General features: G+C 31.5%; 1 protein-coding gene across 1 annotated transcript in view; it reads left to right on the forward strand.

The window, feature by feature from the left end:
• The first annotated feature begins 7,394 nt into the window (after positions 1-7,394).
• Positions 7,395-19,861, forward strand: part of LOC118203764 (choline/ethanolamine transporter flvcr2a-like) — a 56,315-nt gene continuing 43,848 nt past the window's right edge. The window contains exon 1 of the mRNA XM_085815889.1: positions 7,395-7,801. Coding sequence (XP_085672015.1) covers positions 7,417-7,801 — 385 coding nt within the window. The 5' untranslated portion in view covers positions 7,395-7,416. The remainder of the gene's footprint in view (positions 7,802-19,861) is intronic.

Raw genomic sequence — 19,861 nt, forward strand, 5'->3', positions numbered from 1 at the left:
ATTTTTTTGTTACAGTCAACTCTAGATATTAGCCAGGGAAAGATTAAATGGCTTGCGGATTAATTGGGTCTTCTCTAAATAAAGGATTACGTTTGCTTACTGTAGAACGATGGAAAAATTACTACTCAAACCATTATTGCACGCAATATTTCTAGGCGAAATATAAAACGGAGAAAAGAAGGCGTGAGATCACAGCAATTACTGCAGATGATGTTTCAGTATTTAGGAATTGTTCTTATTCACAACAGTACGTAATTTAGCTGCATGTAATCTGGAATATATAACCGTTGTTAAATCATCCATTAAAAACAACTTGCTAAATCGCAAAACTTATTTAAGTGTAAAGCCATTAATCTGCTGTTTACTATTGACTCCTATCGAAATGGCTAATATAAACAATAAGATTATTCCCTCTGTTTTGAAATTATTCTTCTTTTGAATGCTGATTTAATTTACGTAATCAAACGAACTTGTCCTCCAAATTAAGCGTTTAAAACTATCGGTAAGTTGTTAACGGTGTTTTCTGCTATTAGGCATTTTTATAGAAGATTGAAGATTTTATCATTTTCATTATTCTAAATTATACCCCTTAAATATATTTATTTAATGTTCAAGTGCTTCGTTAAATTTCTTCTTAACTATTTTAAATAATAATGATTCTGATGTTTCACATTTTTGTTATAAACTATAATTTATGCTAGCTTCTAGATTTTTAAACTATCTAAATTATTATTCACGTGAAAAGCCTGAAATATAATTTATACACACTGGTCTGCAAAAATTAAGGACGAAGTCGAAAAATTAGCGTATCAACTGAACGAAGATGCAGAACGGACAGAAAGACCAAACAGGAGATTAAGTAAGGTGACTACAAAATATTAGCACATTAATGTTGGGTGAATTATGCTAACACTTATTGGTGAATTATCCAATGGTAGTTCCAACACCTGTTAATTATTCATCTTTCTAACATAAAATTATACATTCATTTATGCGTCACATCAATATTCCTGCTCTATCTGTCGTTAGTAAAACTAATTTTAATGAAATGAATAGGGTTTTAAAAAATAATGAATATATATTTATACATCTATTCCTTTCTTCCAAAGTAATCATTCTAAAAAATTGTCCTTTAGATATATAATTTTAAAAAAACATATGAATAACAAGGTAATTGTGCTGATCACTTACCTTTGTGGATCCATCATATTGACGGAAAAAACTTGAATATCTAGTTATGTCGTTAGATTATTGTTTTGTGATACTTTCACTCATTTTCTCAGTCCGCTTCATTACAATTTTTGAGATAATTGTAAATCTTCTTTTTAAATTATTAAAAAGGGAATCCAACCTTTCCAAGGTTTTCTTTAAATAAATTCTTTGTCAAAAGTTGTTTACATTGTTTTCTAAAATATGGCTTACGTTGAATGATGCAATAGTCACTGCACATGATTTCAACATGGAATTTTTAAAACATGTTATTGAATTCTGCTTTAAATAAAGGTCTCTAACTTTATTTTTTCTCAAGTCACTATTTTATGGATAATCTGCCTAATATTTCTTACATAAATGCCTCTCCAAATTACTTGTTTTAGTTACAGCTTGTAAGGCATTGTATAATAAGCAACAACATTTATCACTCATCATAGTAAAAAATAATCAAGTTCACATTTTTCATAAAAATGCTGTGTCTTCAATATTTTTTTTATTTATTAGTCATTTTAATGGGTAATAAAATAGAAATGAAATATACATGAAGGTAAATACATTTTGTCACAGCAATAATTATAACAATTTTTCTGGAAGCACTAATATAGTATTACTCTTATAATACTAAATTAACCATGACCTTTTGTGTCTACAAGTCTCGCATTTTCGTTTGAAATGATCTCCTGCTGGCTGTGATTGACGAAAATTTATTTTGGAATACATCTGTTGGCCATTTCTGACTTACAAGACCAAGAATTTCACAAGGAAGAAATTCGATTGCATTCACAAACTTCAAGTTTTGAGTCTTTGAGTATATAAGATGTTTTTTTGTTGCCTCTGTACATTGTATCTCTAGACTTATAAATGGGCTAGGAAGTTAGCAATAAAGACGTGTATACTTTATCAACAATCATCTTTACTAGCTTAAAAATGAATTAAACAGAAAGAACTATATCAACTTCAGAAATGGCAATTTTGCAAAAAATATCTTTCGAAGAAGAGGAAAAAAGGAAAGTTTAACATAATTCTCTAATCTTCGATATTTGTGCGTAACGAGATAAGATACAAAGTTTTCGCGTAACGATATGATATCCTGACAAAACAGTAGGAATACAGCATAAACATTTTCAATGACAGTGCCATGTATCCCTTTAGAAACATGTTAAAATGCAGACAGCAATAAATCACGACCAATTTTGGGTGAAATAGAGACCTAATAAACCTAACTAAGAGTCAAGTGTCGCTTAGAGATTATAAAGTGATAAAAGAAAATGTCTTTTACAGACGGTTTGTTGCCTGATGATTTTATGGAAAAGATTTTCCATAAAATCATCAGGCAAACAATAACATCTTCCACTCGTTATTCACTTACAACGTCAACTCTTCTTCGTACAGGTATAGTAAAAGTAAATTAAATTCTCGTCTATTTTATCCGTTTATATATATATTGATTTTGGCTTATAATTTCAAAGCACAAAGTTATCTTGTGAAACTTCAATCAACAATCATCTTTACTCCAGAGACGAATTAATACATTATACTTCAATGCCTAAGGAAGACATTATTTCAGTTTACGAACTTTTCGATTGAAAAATGATCTCCATCAAAGAATTAAATTTCTGAACCGAGTTTTCATTGTACGTAGTCTATGCTCAGAAAAATTGCTCACTCATAATGAAATTTGATACGAGCTGAAGAAAGACTACAAAGATAAAAAAAGGTTATTAAAACTGAGTAGTAATTAATCCGCTTGCTACAGATAGTTCGAGAAACTTTACTTATTAGTATGATATTTAGTCGGTTTTGGTTGTAATGCATAAGAATATTCGGTCTGGCTTTGACTCATGCAAGCCTCGAATGCTGTTTGGCGTAATTTGCTTGCAGATATTCCATAATTCCTCAGTAAATTTCAAAATTACCGTAACCAGTATCCTAATACTTCTCAGATATGTTCAATTAACACTAGAACGGCGGGAAAATCTTGCCTACTGGAACGGCGGTTGACCCTTCGATGAAAGTACTGAAATAACAACGGTAAAACAATTTTAAATGCCATACATTGGCACAAATATGTACTATGTATTTCATAATTTATATTTAATATCACCTGATAATTTGTTTACTTTTTAAAATACTGTAAATGTATCGAGCACATAGCGATCAATTGGATCATACTACAATTACTCAAATAACTCATTAATTTATATAAGAATTGATTTAAAATAAATGGTTTCACAAATTAAAACTAATGTTCACTAAAATAAAGCACGATTTATATAATAATATTTTTATGTACTTACTCGGAGGATGATTTACTCTCTAAATCCAGAAATCCAGAATCCTCTGATGTTTCAGTTATTTCATTATATGTGTAACTGAATTTCCATTCATTGTATGTAAAACATTTCGTTTCAAATCCATTTAATGTTTAAAATATTAGAAATTACATATACATATTAAGAATTAATGCAGTTGACACAAATATAAGTTTTTAAATTTTTCCAGTGCATTTTCCGCACACAAATTTGGAACAAGATGCATAATATTCTTGAGATTCGTTTCCATTGCATCTCTGTACTTGACACTTTTCTCTTTATATCCATTTTCTTTTCATGTGTTTTTTCTGAAGACTCGGGAAGGATCTTTGGGAGTTTTGAAGCCATATGTACCACTCTTAACTCTTCTCCTAATTTCAGTAAAAAATCTCTCCTATTAATGGTGTTTCCTGTTACACTTTTATAAATTATCCAGGCGTTCAAAGCTGCGTTATCCAAAACATTAAAAACAATATCTACAGGCCATCGTCTAGAAGTCGATTTTACTGAATATTTTCGGCACATCTGATCACGAATATCCACACCATACTGTGTTGCGTAGTAAAATGCTATTGAATCGGGCAACTTCTTGAGACTGTTTTCAGTTTTTACAGTATAATGAGAAAAACGCTTTTGTTTCTTTTGCCTGGATATATGATAAATGTGATATTATCATGTTCCAATATTGTCGATGAATAAAGATTACTGCGCATATTTCTCTTTTGTTCTTTTTCATAGTGCCGACCATAGTTGTATTTTTTTATTTAGCATTTCTGCTAATTTAATGTTAGTAAAATAGTTATCCGTGGTATTATTTCTCCCTTTATTTAGATGTGGCACGGTTAATTTTATGACAATATTTTCAGACAAACATAATTGAGATTTGCTGTTTCATCTTTTCCCAAATAAGGAAATGCATTCAACGGGTATTTAATATCAACGTCGACAGATAACCAAAATTTTATTCCACATTTGTCAGATTTATTAGGCATATATTGTGTAAATCTACACCTATCTTAGATGGGAATAATTGTTCATCGACTGTAATATTTTGTTCTGACCGGTAGCACGTTTTGCAGTTTTCAATAAATTTGTTCCGCATGTCTGATGCAAGAGCAAATTTATCAAATCGAGTAGATCTTGCTGTCATTTCATCGAACCTTAAAAATCGTTTTATTTCTTTGAATCTATCTCTTTATATAGTTTCTTTGAAAAATAGTATTCCCCACGCTTCGGACCACAAGGAATATAAATCTAAACCCTTTCATCCTATTACTACTCAAACATAAAATATAGCTACAAAAGCATCTAACTCAGCCAGAGATAACTTCCAGTCTTTATTTCAAAGTTGCCGATGAGCTTCGCATTCTGTACATTTCTTTATATGCAGCAAGATATCATCATCAATAAAGAGCTTGAAAGCACTGGACACTTTGTCCTCAGAAACACGACTCTTTGCAAAAGATGTTGGTCTTGCTATTTCTTTTAGAACATTATAAGAAGGAACGCGGCCGCAGACGGAATTTTTGGAATTTATTTTATTCCATATAGTGTTATTAGTAAAAACAGTTTTGCAAATACCCTGATCCGTTTTTTGCCCGTTTATTTTTGCTGAGTTCTTCTTCGTTTACTTCGCTGTCTTCGGACTCACTAATAGTTTGTGTCTGGAATTCATCTTCACTTTCTACAGAAAAATTATGAATTTCACCTCCGTCGGACTATTTTTCAGATAACTCTTGCAACAAGGTTTTAATTTCTTCATCCGTAAGACCTCTTTTCCGCTTATTAGACTTTTGTAAAAGTTGAAAAAAGTAGGAAAGTTATCAGACTGTCAGAAAACGGTAGGGAATATATTTTAGCATATGGTTCTCACAGCGTAAAGAAAAGGTGATAATGAACTTGACGGCAAAATTCATATGTACTGAAATACTGATTTGGGATTACCAAGAATCTATCTGTCCTAACTGTTATCACCTGCAGAAAGTAAGCTTAACTAACAAACGGAAAAATACACCTTTAAAATAAACTATTTCTGAAAAGAAATGCAAGCATGAAAAACCCTGCATCTACCTTCCTTGCAGTATTTTCTTCAAACGAATAGATAATTGCAAACAAAGGAATAACAAATTATGTAGACATTACAAAATAGTGAGACCACCTAGCTTTTATCCCTCTGGGAGAGAGTATGAATGCAAACAAAAATTCCTTATCATGTAATGTTTCTCATGTGTTATTTGACAATGCCTCGAACAGAAAGAGGGATATAAGTAAATGGGTCAAAATGATCCCCTCCGCCGTTCTAGGAATATATGCCCATATTTCAAAAACTAACAAACCTAGAGTGTTGAGAAATTTTTTACAAATACGAGAGCATTTCGAAAAATAAAGATACAATGGCTCGCATTCCTTACAAAAAACAATTATTTAGAAAACGTCTGTTACTTATTAACTGGATTATTTATTATTTTTCGACATAATCACACCCGTTATCCAAACATTTGTTAAGTCGGTGCACAAGCTTTTGTATCACACAGTCATAGAATTTTGCCGCCTGTTGGAACCCAGCGCGCAGACAATTTCCTGTTCCCTAACTTGACAGTCACAACTTCATAAAGAGTTGTCATTGACACTTTCGGTATGATCTGATGCAATCCTTTCAATTTGAGACGTGTATTCGCACGAATTACTTTCTCTGTTCTCTGAAGAAGGGCATCAGAGATCACAGATGGAAGACCTGTTCTTTGTTCGTCATGAACATCGGTCCTACCTTCAGAGAAATGTCGACACCATTTCGTTACATTTTGTCGATTCCTAATGTTCCTATAAACAGAAAGAATTTCTTTGTGAATATCCGCTGGTCGCTGATCTTTTGCATGAAGAACACGTATGACGGAGCGCACTTCGCATTTGGCGGGATTCTGAATCGACGCAGCCATTTTAAACACGACCTATTCCAACCAGAATCAACGTTGAAATGCCGAACAACCGCGAGGAGAAATCTAACGGTTCAAGGCTAACACCTGTGTTGCCAACTTGCTCACCAAAACTTTTCTTTTCCTCTGGCGTACGGTGTATCTTTACTTTTCGAAATGCCCTCGTATTTTTTATGTATTTAGGAAAAGTCAAAAAATTACAAGCGATTTCTTCCAATAAAACAAAAGTAATCAACGGTCAAAAGTGTTCAGGGGTCAAAATGACCCCTACCGCCGTTCTAGTGTTAACAATGAGAGGGGTTGAGTGTAAAGGAAAAGAGTTAGGAGATCCTTCGATTCTTATGCTGGTGTATTACCTTATGCCTCTCCATCAAAATTAGGATAGAACTGGGCAAACTCGTACTGTGTCTTGTACAGCGAGCAAAGGATGCAGCCAACAACCGAAACCTACTGATTGGCTGTTGGCCGCAATAAATTTCGGGCACCTGATCTTTCTGAGATTCAGATATAATATCAGAACACAATTTGCTTTTCCGAAGTAGATCTTATTATAAATATCTATGTAGTAGTTCATAAGCTTACATTTATATGATTTTTCATAAATTAGAGCGAAAATTCGGATACGTCGGTAATGCAACTCAGATCTATGTACCGATTTTTTTATCACGAATTAATTTTTTGCTTAATAAACTGTTATGAATAATCCAAATTTTTAATAATTTGAAATTTTATTCCTTGTTATCTCTAAATATTCTTCGTCATTTTTATTATTGGCACACAGAAACGTCTTGAACATTTATAACATTTGAAACTGCTATATCATTGTCTTCGTTGATGCATATGTATGAGAGAAGAATGAATAAGGTAAAATAACGAGCTTAAAGTAGTCGAACTTTATACGCGTTTTCTGCTACTTCAATCCCTTTCATTACAAGCAGAATTACATATTTAAAAAAATTATGCCTTTCTATGGTAGTTTGAGTTCTATTATAAATACCCGGGGATTTTTCTCAACAGTGATGTCAAACTGTGAACCGAAAAAAGCTGCAGAACCTCAAACCACTTGTGAAAATGAAACACTGGATATTAAAGTATACAAACGTCGATTCTGGATGCTCTTACTGTTCTGTATCCTCAGTCTTTTGTGCGATATGATGTATCCTATTTATACAGGAATAGCTAGCGTAACAGAATGCTATTACAATGTTAGCCAAGAAGCAGTGAACTGGACAAGCCTTCTGATGAATGTTGTGTATGTAATATTCTTTTTCCCAGTTTCCATCTTCATACACAAAATGGGTCTTCGCAAATCTGTTCTCTGCATTTCAGTTCTAAACACTGTTGGTAAGTTCTTATAATATATTTTTAAATATTTAAAACCAAACCATAAAATAATTATCAAGATGCATAAGAAAGCCTAGCATTTGCAGAGTTATATAAATATAATAATAAACGGTTTATATGCTTTTGCGTAGTTAATATGAGCATTACACATATGAAAGTATTCGATTGTAAAGTTGTTTGACCATTGTAATGTTTTAGCAATTATAGCAATAGAAAATAGGCAAATTAGCATATGGAAATTATTCATCCACATTCAAAGTATTTCCACTTACCATATTCAGTCATCTTCCGATTCAATGAGAGTTGTTTACTGAGGAACCATGGAAAATGTTCCGTCACAAACTGGCCAGAGGAAGAGGAAAAATTTCTAGTAAACGTCTTCATTCGAATTTGGAAGGACTAAATGCCATAATTCAATTTTCTTCGTACGTGTTTTTCTTTAGTCATTATTAAAGTTATAATGAGTCATTTATAAATTAGGTTCTTCATTTATTTTAATTTTTATTCTTCCTTTTTCATAAGGTGCTCTTTTTTGTTTTGGACACTCATTAAATGTACGAAGCCAATGAATATTTCTCCCGCATAAAAATACAAATAAATTGTTAACGTTATTTTCTGGCGATTATGATACACATTATTCCTTTCCCATGGGTATATTTAATTTATGGTATTGCGTAGACTTGAAGGAATTACTGGAATATGATGGAAATGAATTCAAGGAAGAAATACTGCGACAAGGTCAAACGTAGTAGCAAAAGGCGATTATCGAGGAATTAGCTTCATAGCGTGAAAGAAGAAAACATTATCCTAGCTCTTTATTCTACCAAATTCATATAAAATTGTATAAAATGCAACATTTTACGGAAACATATCGCTCTGGTAAAGCAATAGCAAGCTATAGCATGCGCATTTTCATTGACAACACCATGTTCATTAACGGCACCTAACTTGAGAAATATTTTTAAAACATAGACAATATGAAATCATATGATATAATTTTCAGTGAAAATGAATTACAGTGAGTCTGAAGCAGAGTTGAGTGGTGCTAAGGGACAAAGAAATGATAAAAAGTAACGCTTGCCGAAAAGCAGTTACCTTATGTTTTTTTTTTTTTGAAAAAGATATTATATCACTTTCCACTTTTATTGTCCACTCTCCTTCGTATAACTACAGGAGAATTAAATTAAGTTTTTGTCTCCTTTGTCTGTTTAGTGCTATATTTATCTTTCTTTATCTTTATGATTTTGCAACAAACGTTTATGTAACCAAACACACGTAGTCCATGAAGAGATTAACCTATTTTACATAAATTCTTAAGGGAACACCAGTTTCATTTAAAGTACATTTCGGCCTTCAGCAAGCATTAAATCCTCAAGTCAAGATATGACTATGTTATAGAATATCTGGATTGGTAATCGTTTAAACACAACTTTTAATTTAAAGATTATTTTTTCTCATTTGATATAAAATATTGAAGCTATATTTTTTGGTATTGTAAACTATACTGTGTTTGGAAGTCACTTCGCATTCTTTTTTACTTCTGTGTTTAAGTATCAGTTGCTAATGATCCAAAGTATTTTGTTTTAGGGCTTCGTTTATTTTTGGTCAAGCTCATTAGTAGTACAATGTACAGCTTGAGAATATTTCATATAAGATACTGTTCTTCTTCGTAAGAATGAATTAATGTTTCAATTGAAGTAGATATTTTACTTGTTAACTGTTCTATCAGGAAGCAGTGAAATATCAGTGTGGTAATTGTTGGCTTCCGATTAAACGGGGTAATACTGGGACGACATCTACACTTAATTGTGAATCGCTGTTAATCCGAGGCAGTTAAAAAAGCACCGAAGCACCCGAGGCAGTTAAAAAAAGAGGGAAGACCCAACATTATAATTAAACGAAAAATGCTATTAATAATATGACATAAATCTCAAACCTTTTATTCTAGAATATGTTCATTTCATTACGTAAATGGAATCAGTGCTGAAAACAAAAAGAACACATTGTAAACAACTGAAGAACAATCATGTTTAGTATTGAAGAAACTAAGTAATAAATAGCATTAAAGAATATCATTTGCAAAAGAAATTGAATAATGTCATTGATTTTAAACTTCCATAAAAACATCAGAAAGAATATTTTTTTCCTTCAGAGATATAAATAAGGTATATATTCTGTTATTCCATTAATTTCGATTTTTTGTTTCTAATTTTATATAGATAATTCTGTTTCATGGTGATGGTTTGTAACAATAATTTTTTAGTTTTTCTTTGATTAAATAAACGTAATTTGCTTTCAGGTAAGGTCAGGTTAATCAGCCCTAAAGTAATCGAGCGCTGACCATATCTTTTGGTATTGTGACAAAAGAATTTTGAAGTTTCGTGGCATTACCCTCAAAAATGACTTTTCAGTTTTTTATGGAGCACATTATATCCTAAATAGGGAAAAGCCTTTTGTTTCTATTTTTGTTAATTCATAAACTTGTACCGACTTCCAAATAGTTCTATATTGAAAATCAACTCTTAAAGTTTGGTAATAAACATTTCGTCGAAAATCTATTCATTGTAGTTTACTTACACTTCCGTAACGAAATAAGTGTAATATTTTATATTACTTCTGAGAGTTGTGATTAAAACATACTAGTTATCTGATCCTATAATGCTCACAAGTAAATTTTATGAAAGCTCAAACGAACAAGATATAAAGTTCAATGCAAAAGTAAATAGTAGAATTGGTAATATTTTAGACTACTTGTATACTTTGAACGAAGAAAAAAGAATTATTTGGAAAACGTCATATGCGCAACTAAGTGATGACAAAACTTTTGTAAGCATAATCATAAGAAACAAATTATATATATATAAAGAGAGAGAGAGAGCTGTATATAAAATATTGCAGCCGCCTCAGAAAGGTTTTTTTAAAAAACAAAAATATCTCAATATCACTTCTAGTGGTATGCTGTCAACAGTTAAACAGTTACATTCGAAAAGGTAATACATTTAAAACCTAATTCATAAAAACATGAAGAAATAAAATCAAAATTAGTAAAATAATAAAATTTCCAGATAAAAAAAAAAACAAATTGTTTACAAAACAGAAGAATTTCAGAAAACAATATAAAAATACAAAAATAGGAAGAGGTATTCAATCAAAATCTGATTCATCGTTATCAAAACAGGAAAAATTTCTAGTAAACGTCTTTATTCGAATTTGGAAGGACTAAATGCCATAATTCAATTTTCTTCGTACTTGTTTTTCTTTAGTCATTATTAAAGTTATAATAAGTCATTTATAAATTAGGTTCTTCATTTATTTTAATTTTTATTCTTCCTTTTTCATAATGTGCTCATTTTTGTTTTGGACACTCATTAAATGTACGAAGCCAATGAATATTTCTCCCGCATAAAAATACAAATAAATTGTTAACGTTATTTTCTGACGATTATGATACACATTATTCCTTTCCCATGGGTATATTTAATTTATGGTATTGAGTAGACTTGAAGGAACTGCTAATGATGGAAATGAATTCAAGGAAGAAATACTGCGACAAGGTCAAACGCAGTAGCAAAAGGCGATTGTCGAGGAATTAGCTTCAGAAAGCAAAAGCAAAAGGAGGTAGATCAGATTCAATTGAATTTCTCCTCCCAAAAAAACCATTACGTTTCTCTTCTTCGAAAATTATTAGATGAAATATCTTAAATAATTTAATTATAATAGTTCATCTAAAAATTCTGAGCGCCTCCCTCGCCGCAACAGATTTCCTTTCATATGAAATAAAAATGTATAAAAACAATTCCGTATGAAATAAATTCAACGTCAAAAAATGTAGAAGAAAAATAGATAAATATATTGAATTAAATTTCAAATATAAATTCAAAATTAAATTAAATTACTAAATACATAATAATTCACAGCGAATCGTAATTCTAAACAATTAGAAAGAAAGGAACAAATGACAGTAATCCAAAAACGCAAGAGGAATTGCTAAAGGTTGCTAGTTTGGCGTTAATGGGAAACAAATTGACGGAGGAAAGTTTAAAATTTCACAAAAGGAGAACTTTTAATTTTTAGATTTTGAAAAGTAATAATTATAGTAACGCAAGTGAGAAAAAGGAAGAGAGAAATCAATTAGAAAAGAATTAATTGGCTTATCATGACGACTTAGAATACAGTAGACCTTCTGTTAATAAAAGTCTAGTCAAGGATAAAGTATAGTAATATATACAGATTGCACTATAAAACCCTCTAAAACATCCTTCTTTAGCTTTCTTTTATTTAAATTTTTAGATAAAAAATTCATTGCATTAAATATTTCTATAAGATGTAGCCCACTCCAGCTTTTTCAAATAAACTCTTAATGAAGTTAATTGGAATTTCATTTTCTGGTAAGAAGAAGAATTTCTTGATGTTTTACAATTTTCGTGCACATTTTTAAAATTCTTTTAATTTGGTTAGTATTTATATTTGCAATAGCTTTTTTCAAGATGTTGGTATTTCAATTTGTAAGTGTAGAAAAATTAAATACTCTTCTTTTATCAAAAAGTCTTATTTCTTTAAGATTATAAATGCTAAAACTGCTTATTTCAATTATTAAATAATATTATTATTGTTGAAAGTAATAAAATCATCAATATATCTCTATTTGCAAATTTATTGTAATGATTTTCAGAAAGGTTTTAAAAAAGTTCAATTTTTAGAAATTAGCTTAAGCGAGTCGAATAAAAACTTACCATTGAAATACCTTTTATTTGTAGAAAACGAATATTTGCACGCTTGAGAAAGTTATTAAAAAGCGAGAAATAATCGTTCCATTTTTTGTAAATCTAGAATAGTAAGCATTTCAAGAAAAAAATTTGAGACCTCAAGAAGATTTTCATAGATTTTTGTAAGTAGAAGAGACATATATATTTATTTAGTATGGATAAATGGATTGCTGGATGGATGTATGATTGGATAGATGAATGGATGGATGGATAATTAAAAATAAACCAAAAGCAAAGCAAATTCAAATGCTCATATTCTGTATAGAAAAGTATAAAAATCGATTGGTATAAAGCAGCGATTCTCAACCGGTGGTATGCGTACTACTGGTGATATGAAAAGAGAAAAATAGGTGGTAAGCAAAGAAACAAAGTATTTTTAACTGTTAAATTAAATACTTAAATACTCCAATATCCTGTTTAAGTTTTTCCTCTAACATTCGTAAATTTATGTGATCTGAGCTTTTTTTATGGTCAATAGTCGCTCATAGACTTTACAAAATAATCCGTTTTTATTTTCACAAAGGCATTTCAAGTAAAGCTACTGTTTGTTTTCCTTTTTGCACAGCCTATTTGTGTGAGCAAGGACTTTCTTAACCGTTATATTTAAGAAATAAATACAGAACAAAATTCAAAGTGTATCCTAATTTATGATTAAAACTAAGTGAAATAAGACCAGACATAAAACATTTATCTGTCTTAAACAGGTCAAAATTACGCACTAAGTTTTAGAATTAAATTATTATAACTTAAATTTTGATAATTAAATGGTAAGCAATTTTTAATCTATTACTTTTTGTGTGTGCATATTTAATACAAATAGCTAAAAGGTTGTGCAAATGGCAAAATGAATATTTTTTGGTACTTTTCCGTTAGCCGGGCGCAAATGTCGCCAACTGTGAACCGAACGCGAGCCAAGTCCCCAAGCGAAGCGAATGACAAAACAGTTAACGGAACAAAAGTTGAAAACGTCCAACTACCTTCCTGTAGATATATAATTAACCAAGCAATTAAGGATATAATTTTTTTAATAATTAAAGCTTAAGTTTATATGATCAAATGCAAATTGAATACTAAGAGCTACGAGCAAAATATGAACTGAGAAGTTGATGAGCTGTTGATTAGATTAGGCACAGAAGCTGTAGAGCTGGTGAGAATGGTATTATAACAAATGGTAAGTTAATGCAAATACTAGTAGCCTGAATCCATATTAATAAGTTATGCGAATAGAATGCTTGATAGAAAATGAAAAATAACTATACATAAATACAGACATAAAATACAGTGATACAGAAAAATGATGGTACTTAACAAATAGAGGCATGAAGAAACAAATATTTATTAATAGTAAGCAAAGCATGTTTAACTATAACAAACATTAATGAATTGTAAACAAAACAGTTTTACCCAAAAAGAATGCTTATAATTATTGGTTTTTCCAGAATACGGTGATGTTCCTGAGAATTTGCTCACATGGATCATTTACTCCTCGTTTCCATATAAATTCAGCGAGGTACGACTCCAAATGATGGCGATAAGTTCGTCGATGTTTTTTATTTCTACATTTGGCACTGCCCCAAAGTCCTTTGATTCTCTGAGTTTTTACACCAGTGCCAGGATCAACAAAATTGTACCTGTGATTGACTTTGAAATGCTGTAGACCAGCTTCTTCCATTTTAGATGTACAGTAGCCGTTCCAGGAATCGGCATAGACGATTGATCCTTCTTCGACGTAACTTGATATCGCATTTAACAGTACTAGTAAAGAACGGTTTGGAACTTTAAATAGAAAGCATTCGTCCGTTTTGCGACAAACGCCACCAAATGTTCCCTGTTGTGAAAGAATTCGACCGGCATTGTTCTTTCGTTTTGTAAATAAGCTCTCGTCTATCTTAACTATTTTTCCAGGACCACCGATTTCCCCCCCCCTTACGGTCCGCTAATACTTCTACACAAACATCTCTTAAGTAGTTGATCCAATCTACACTGGTTATCGTAAATTAAGGAAAAATCACAAAAATCACGATTAGTGAAAAAGTTACATGTAGAATTTTATGAAACTTACCCACAATATACAACACATAGTAAGGTATCAAATAACATAAAAAGAAACTACCAGACAATTATAGTAGTATAGAAATTAACACATGTATAAAATGAACAAATCGAAGATGCAGGTTTGCTATAGTAAAAGTACCTGCAATATGGAATATAATCGCCTCTAGAAGCAATACAGCACATTCAGCGATGTGTGATGCTTTCAATGATGCGGTCTAACAGTTCCATAGGAAGCGAGAGCCATTGTTCTTGCAAAGCAGTTGCAAGCGCGGCAAGGGTCTAAGGGGGCTGATTGAGAGCACCTAAACGTCTCCCTAAAGCATCCCAAACGTGCTCGATAGGATTCAAGTCCGGGGATCGAGCTGGCCACTCCATGCGCATAATTGTGTCCTGTTGAAGATAATCATATACGATGCGAGCCCTCTGTGATCTTGCATTGTCTTCCTGTAACAGGAAAGCATCACCTATTGCCTCGGCATATGGGCACACATAAGCATCAAGGATATCATCTATATAAACACGAGCATTCACGGTTCCCCTTAGAAAAAAAAATGTAGGTCTGTGCGTCCACCCAAAGAGATGCCACCCTAAACACAAACACTACCTCTTCCGTATGCATCTCTTTCACGGATGTTTGACGGATGATAACGGGTTCCAGGTTCTCTACATATCAAATAACGCGTACTATCGCTTTCTAGACTAAACCTCATCCGTAAAGAGAACCGCTCTCCATTGATTAGGCGTCCAGTGGACATGTTGTCTTGCCCACTGCAAACGGTCCCTCCTATGGCGTGACTTGAGCAGCTCGCAAATGGTTGTTCGCCTCGCATACAGACCACCTTCGTGAAGCCTTCTACGCACAATTGACGTTGACACCAACCTTCCGGTGGCTGCAGCAAGGGAGGATCTAAGACGACTCGGAGAAGCGGTTCTATTCCTGAGTGCACATAATGTCAAATATCGATCATCGGCGCTCGTCGTAGCAGTTGGCCGTCCTTGGCTGAACCTCCTAGGTGCCAAGTCTGTGATTTGAAATTGCCTCCAAAGTATATGAACCACAGAAGGACTCGCATTTAGCCATCTAGCCACTTTTGTTTGACTTTGTCCTGCCTCTAGTCTCCCAATGGCTTTCTGTCGTAGTTCTCCAGGCAAATGATACCTGGAGATCATTGTTACAAATTGGCTTGAGGGAGTTATCGCTATTTTGGGGATTTTTCTTTAATTTATGATAACCAATATATATTCAAACTGTATTATGATTCATATCCAGTTATTTTTTACACCATTTGATTGATGTCAGTAGACGATTCGAACCATGTACCATTGCAAATGCTCTTCTTCGTAAGGCATGTTGAAAGATCGCACCGCCAACGTACTCTGTCACAAAAAGACAGTTTCATTTCGTGATTCTGATCGCATGTTGCATTCTTTGCCAATATATCTTTCTCTTGAAAAAAAGAAACTAAACCTTCTTCAGATCTGGCTAAGTCACTAATTTTGATCATTTTTTAAAACAAAAATTAAGATGGAATTAAAAAAGGAAAACGTGCTTTGTTTTGAATGAATTCAGAGAATAGAGCACATGACCCGAAACGAACATGCCCCTAATAGTTGTAAGAAATTTGGCGATTTTTCGCTTGCGCCCGGCTAACGGAAAAGTACTTTTTTTGTTGTTGTTTTTTAAACATTTCTAATAAGAAAATGAAAAATAATCATTGTAAAATGGAGTGGTGAAACTTAAGGTTTTTCAATTTTTATTTAGATAGTTCGTGTTAGTCAAAAGGTTGAGAACCGCTGATATAAAGTATTGCAAAATTGTAGAAAGTGTATGCAGTTACTGTACAAAATTACTGACATAAAAAAATTTTAAAAAAACAACATTCAAAATCAAAACATTGCCGAAAATTAACATTATACTTTAAAAACAAAACGTGAGCAATTCCAAAATTGCTAGATAATCCAAAGCAGTGTAATAACAAAAATCGAACATAAAAATCACTTCAAAAGCAAGAGAAATTATAGGAAAATATGTTTTTAATATGAATAAAAGCAAATGGATTTTGCATTTTATAAGTCATTCTTATCTTTAATTTTGTTGCTCAACAAATGATAAGAGTTAAATGCAGAAAGTAAAATAAAAATAATTTATGTAATCATTGTTTTGTAATTTATAAATTATTTAACATTATATAGACCGCCACAAAACAATAGTGAAAACGTCAAAATTTTTTAAAGATGCAATTGCAATTATCAAACAATTAATATAAAATAAGTAATAGCAAACAGATATAACTTGAAAGAAGATAAAAGAAAAAAGTCTGAAAGGGTTCAGATTTTTAAAGATTGCCCAAAAAGGCCTGTTTTAAAGTTTAATATGGTTTCTCAGTAGGGATTATCAGTAGGCATAGAACAGCGGATCATTTTGTATCAATGGAAAAGCGAATCATTTTGTAGGATATTAGCTGATCATGCATTTATTTATATAACATATGCGTTATATACCTTTTGTATATTTAAAAATGAAAAAAAAATTAATGTTTAAAATCAATAAAAATTCCTTTCTTTATTAGACATAAAATGAATTAAATACATTTTTACTTAAATCAATCATATTAAAAATAATATATATAAGAAGAGCGTCTATTGCTTTTCAATAGTTTAGTTTGTTAATTAATAACTAACAGATTAAGTATGAAAGAATAATAATAAGTTTAACAGCAACAGACTCGAATCGAAAGTGAAACAACCCAAAAATATTTTTAGACTATGATTATTTTGGGCTAATTATGAAAAAATGAATAAAAATGAAGTCAAATTATAAAAAAATTTTAAATACCCCAAATATACGTGTTTTGGTATTTTATACTTAAAGTTATAAATTTTATAAAATCCAATCCTTGTATTTAAGAGAATTTTGCATTTCCTACTAAAAAGAATAATAAAACATCAAATGTTTGACTTCCATAGGACAACAAATGACTGAGATAATTGATTTCAAAATTTGTAGTTTTTGACTTCATTTTTGGTTTGCATTGAGGAATCGGTTAACAAAAAAATTACAATATTTCAAGGTTGATTTCTTGACCTTAATCGCCATTCAGTGCTATTCTTTCTTCATTTACTGGTGTCTTTAAGTTATAATTTTGTTGCATTTGTTATGCTAAAATAATTTACGAAACGTATTTATATGGTCTTCAAAAAGTCTATAAATACTTTCTTAACATTCTTATGAAGTTCTATTATTTTAGAGCAGCGATTCCTAGTCTGTGCCCCGAAGAACATTTAATGCTCCTTCTACCCTTTCCAGGGGCTCTTCAACCGCTCCGCGAAAATAAATAAAACTTAAATGAAATTAAAGAATAAGAAACAAAAAAAAAATCAGAAGTTTAGAAATTACGTTTTGAACACAGAAGTTCGCCAAGCTTAATTTCGAGTGTCCACTATTAAACGATTCTTGGCCGTTCTTTACAAGTTAACATTCGAGAGACTTCTTGAAGAAGCTTTTCGGAACTTAGTCCCTACAAATATAAAGAGCTAATCTATTTAAAGTCACGTCGGATGTTCATAGTGATAATACTGTGATTTCTTAGCGATTCCACGAGCTTTATGTAATTTTAATTTCTTTGTGAGGTTTTATTTTGCAGCTGGTAAGTATTCGATAGTAAAAGATGAATAGAAAAATAATAAACTGGGTAAAATCGAACTCTCTTGAAAGTAGATTCTGAACACTAATGCGTAAAAAATATAAAAAATTACAGTGAATACCTACTGCACACTGACGTACGATGATTACCTTGAAGAAACGCATTATCATATTTGATGAAACTGCATGTACAGGTAGTAGCATTTTTAATGAATCATAACGTTGTATTGCCGACTGGTTGAAATCGACGAAAGGATGCCTGTGCAAAATGTCGTATTTGGCAAAACTTTTAACAAAATAAACGAAATTAGTCTATCAGTATTAGAGGGAAATGCTATCTTTTGTTATGCAAAAGCAAAATGCCTTCTTTGAAATAAAAACTTATGTGTCGATTGGAATTCGTAAAAAATAAAAAATAATTGCATCTGTCTTACAACAATTTTCGCGGCAGAAAATATCATCAAGATTAAAAAAAAATACAGAATATTATTCCGGCGCATCTTTCTTTAAAAGATCTTTTTGAACTTCGATATTTGAGTGACTTTGAATGGATATGAAACGTATTCAGTTAGAATAAAAAACTATCATAATTAAACTCAACGGAATATGATATCTTCACAGATTTGGCTTGCTATACAGAACTAAAACTCACTTTCAAAGACAGAGGTGTTTTCAAAATCTTCTCTGTGAAAGAAAAAATAGTGCTGCTGTCTTTCTCAACTACACATTCCTCTAAAGCAGGATTCTCAACCTGTACAATTAATAAAATACAGAATCCGCGTCAATGCGGAACAAGGCATTCTCCTGAGATTATCAACAGTTGAACTCAAAATAAAAGAACTCTGCGCAAAACAGCAACCCCATGTGTCTCATTAAACGTTTCTATGGAGTTCTTTATTCCTCTAAATTTATATTTTATTAACTTATTTTCTTAGTTTTATCCGTCTTAATATAGGCCTATACTACAGTATAATTTCATAGTAGTAACATTAAATTGTAATTGTCTTCTATAAAATAAAAATTTTAAATAACAAATAATGAACAAATATGGGTTTGAATCGAGCTGCTTGTAACGATTAACTTATAGAAATGGAATTTATTGTGTATTCTGATGTTCTCAGCTGCAATGTAAAACTTCTCTTGTAATACAAATTTGTTTGACTTATTGAACCGGTGAAATTTTAACATTTTCACGTTGAGAACAAACAAATTGAGACGTTTTGGTAAATTTCAAATTTAAAAAATTTAATTTTACTTCACTGCAGAGCTGTTAGGTATTTTCTTACTTTACACTTCCTTCATAACTATACTTTTTTATCTTCCTATTGCATTGTCCTTAAGCTTTATTAACATGTAAGACATAGGATAGGCCTAAAGGGCTTCCGCTGATACTAAAACGTGCTTCGACAGTCAAAACATTTGGTAACTATTGCTTTTAACGTTTGGTCCAATCTAGTAATCTTATAATAAATTCATGAAACTACAAATATTTTTCACTTTTAAATAATTCAAATGCTGTTACGAGTGTTTACATACCAGTATTGAAGCTACTGTTTCTTTGAATATGAATTCCGTAAGAATCTCTGAATAACATAT

This window comes from Stegodyphus dumicola, chromosome 4, assembly GCF_044657685.1.
Source record: "Stegodyphus dumicola isolate Sdum_Otavi_A_Nest chromosome 4, ASM4465768v1".
NCBI lineage: Eukaryota > Metazoa > Arthropoda > Arachnida > Araneae > Eresidae > Stegodyphus > Stegodyphus dumicola.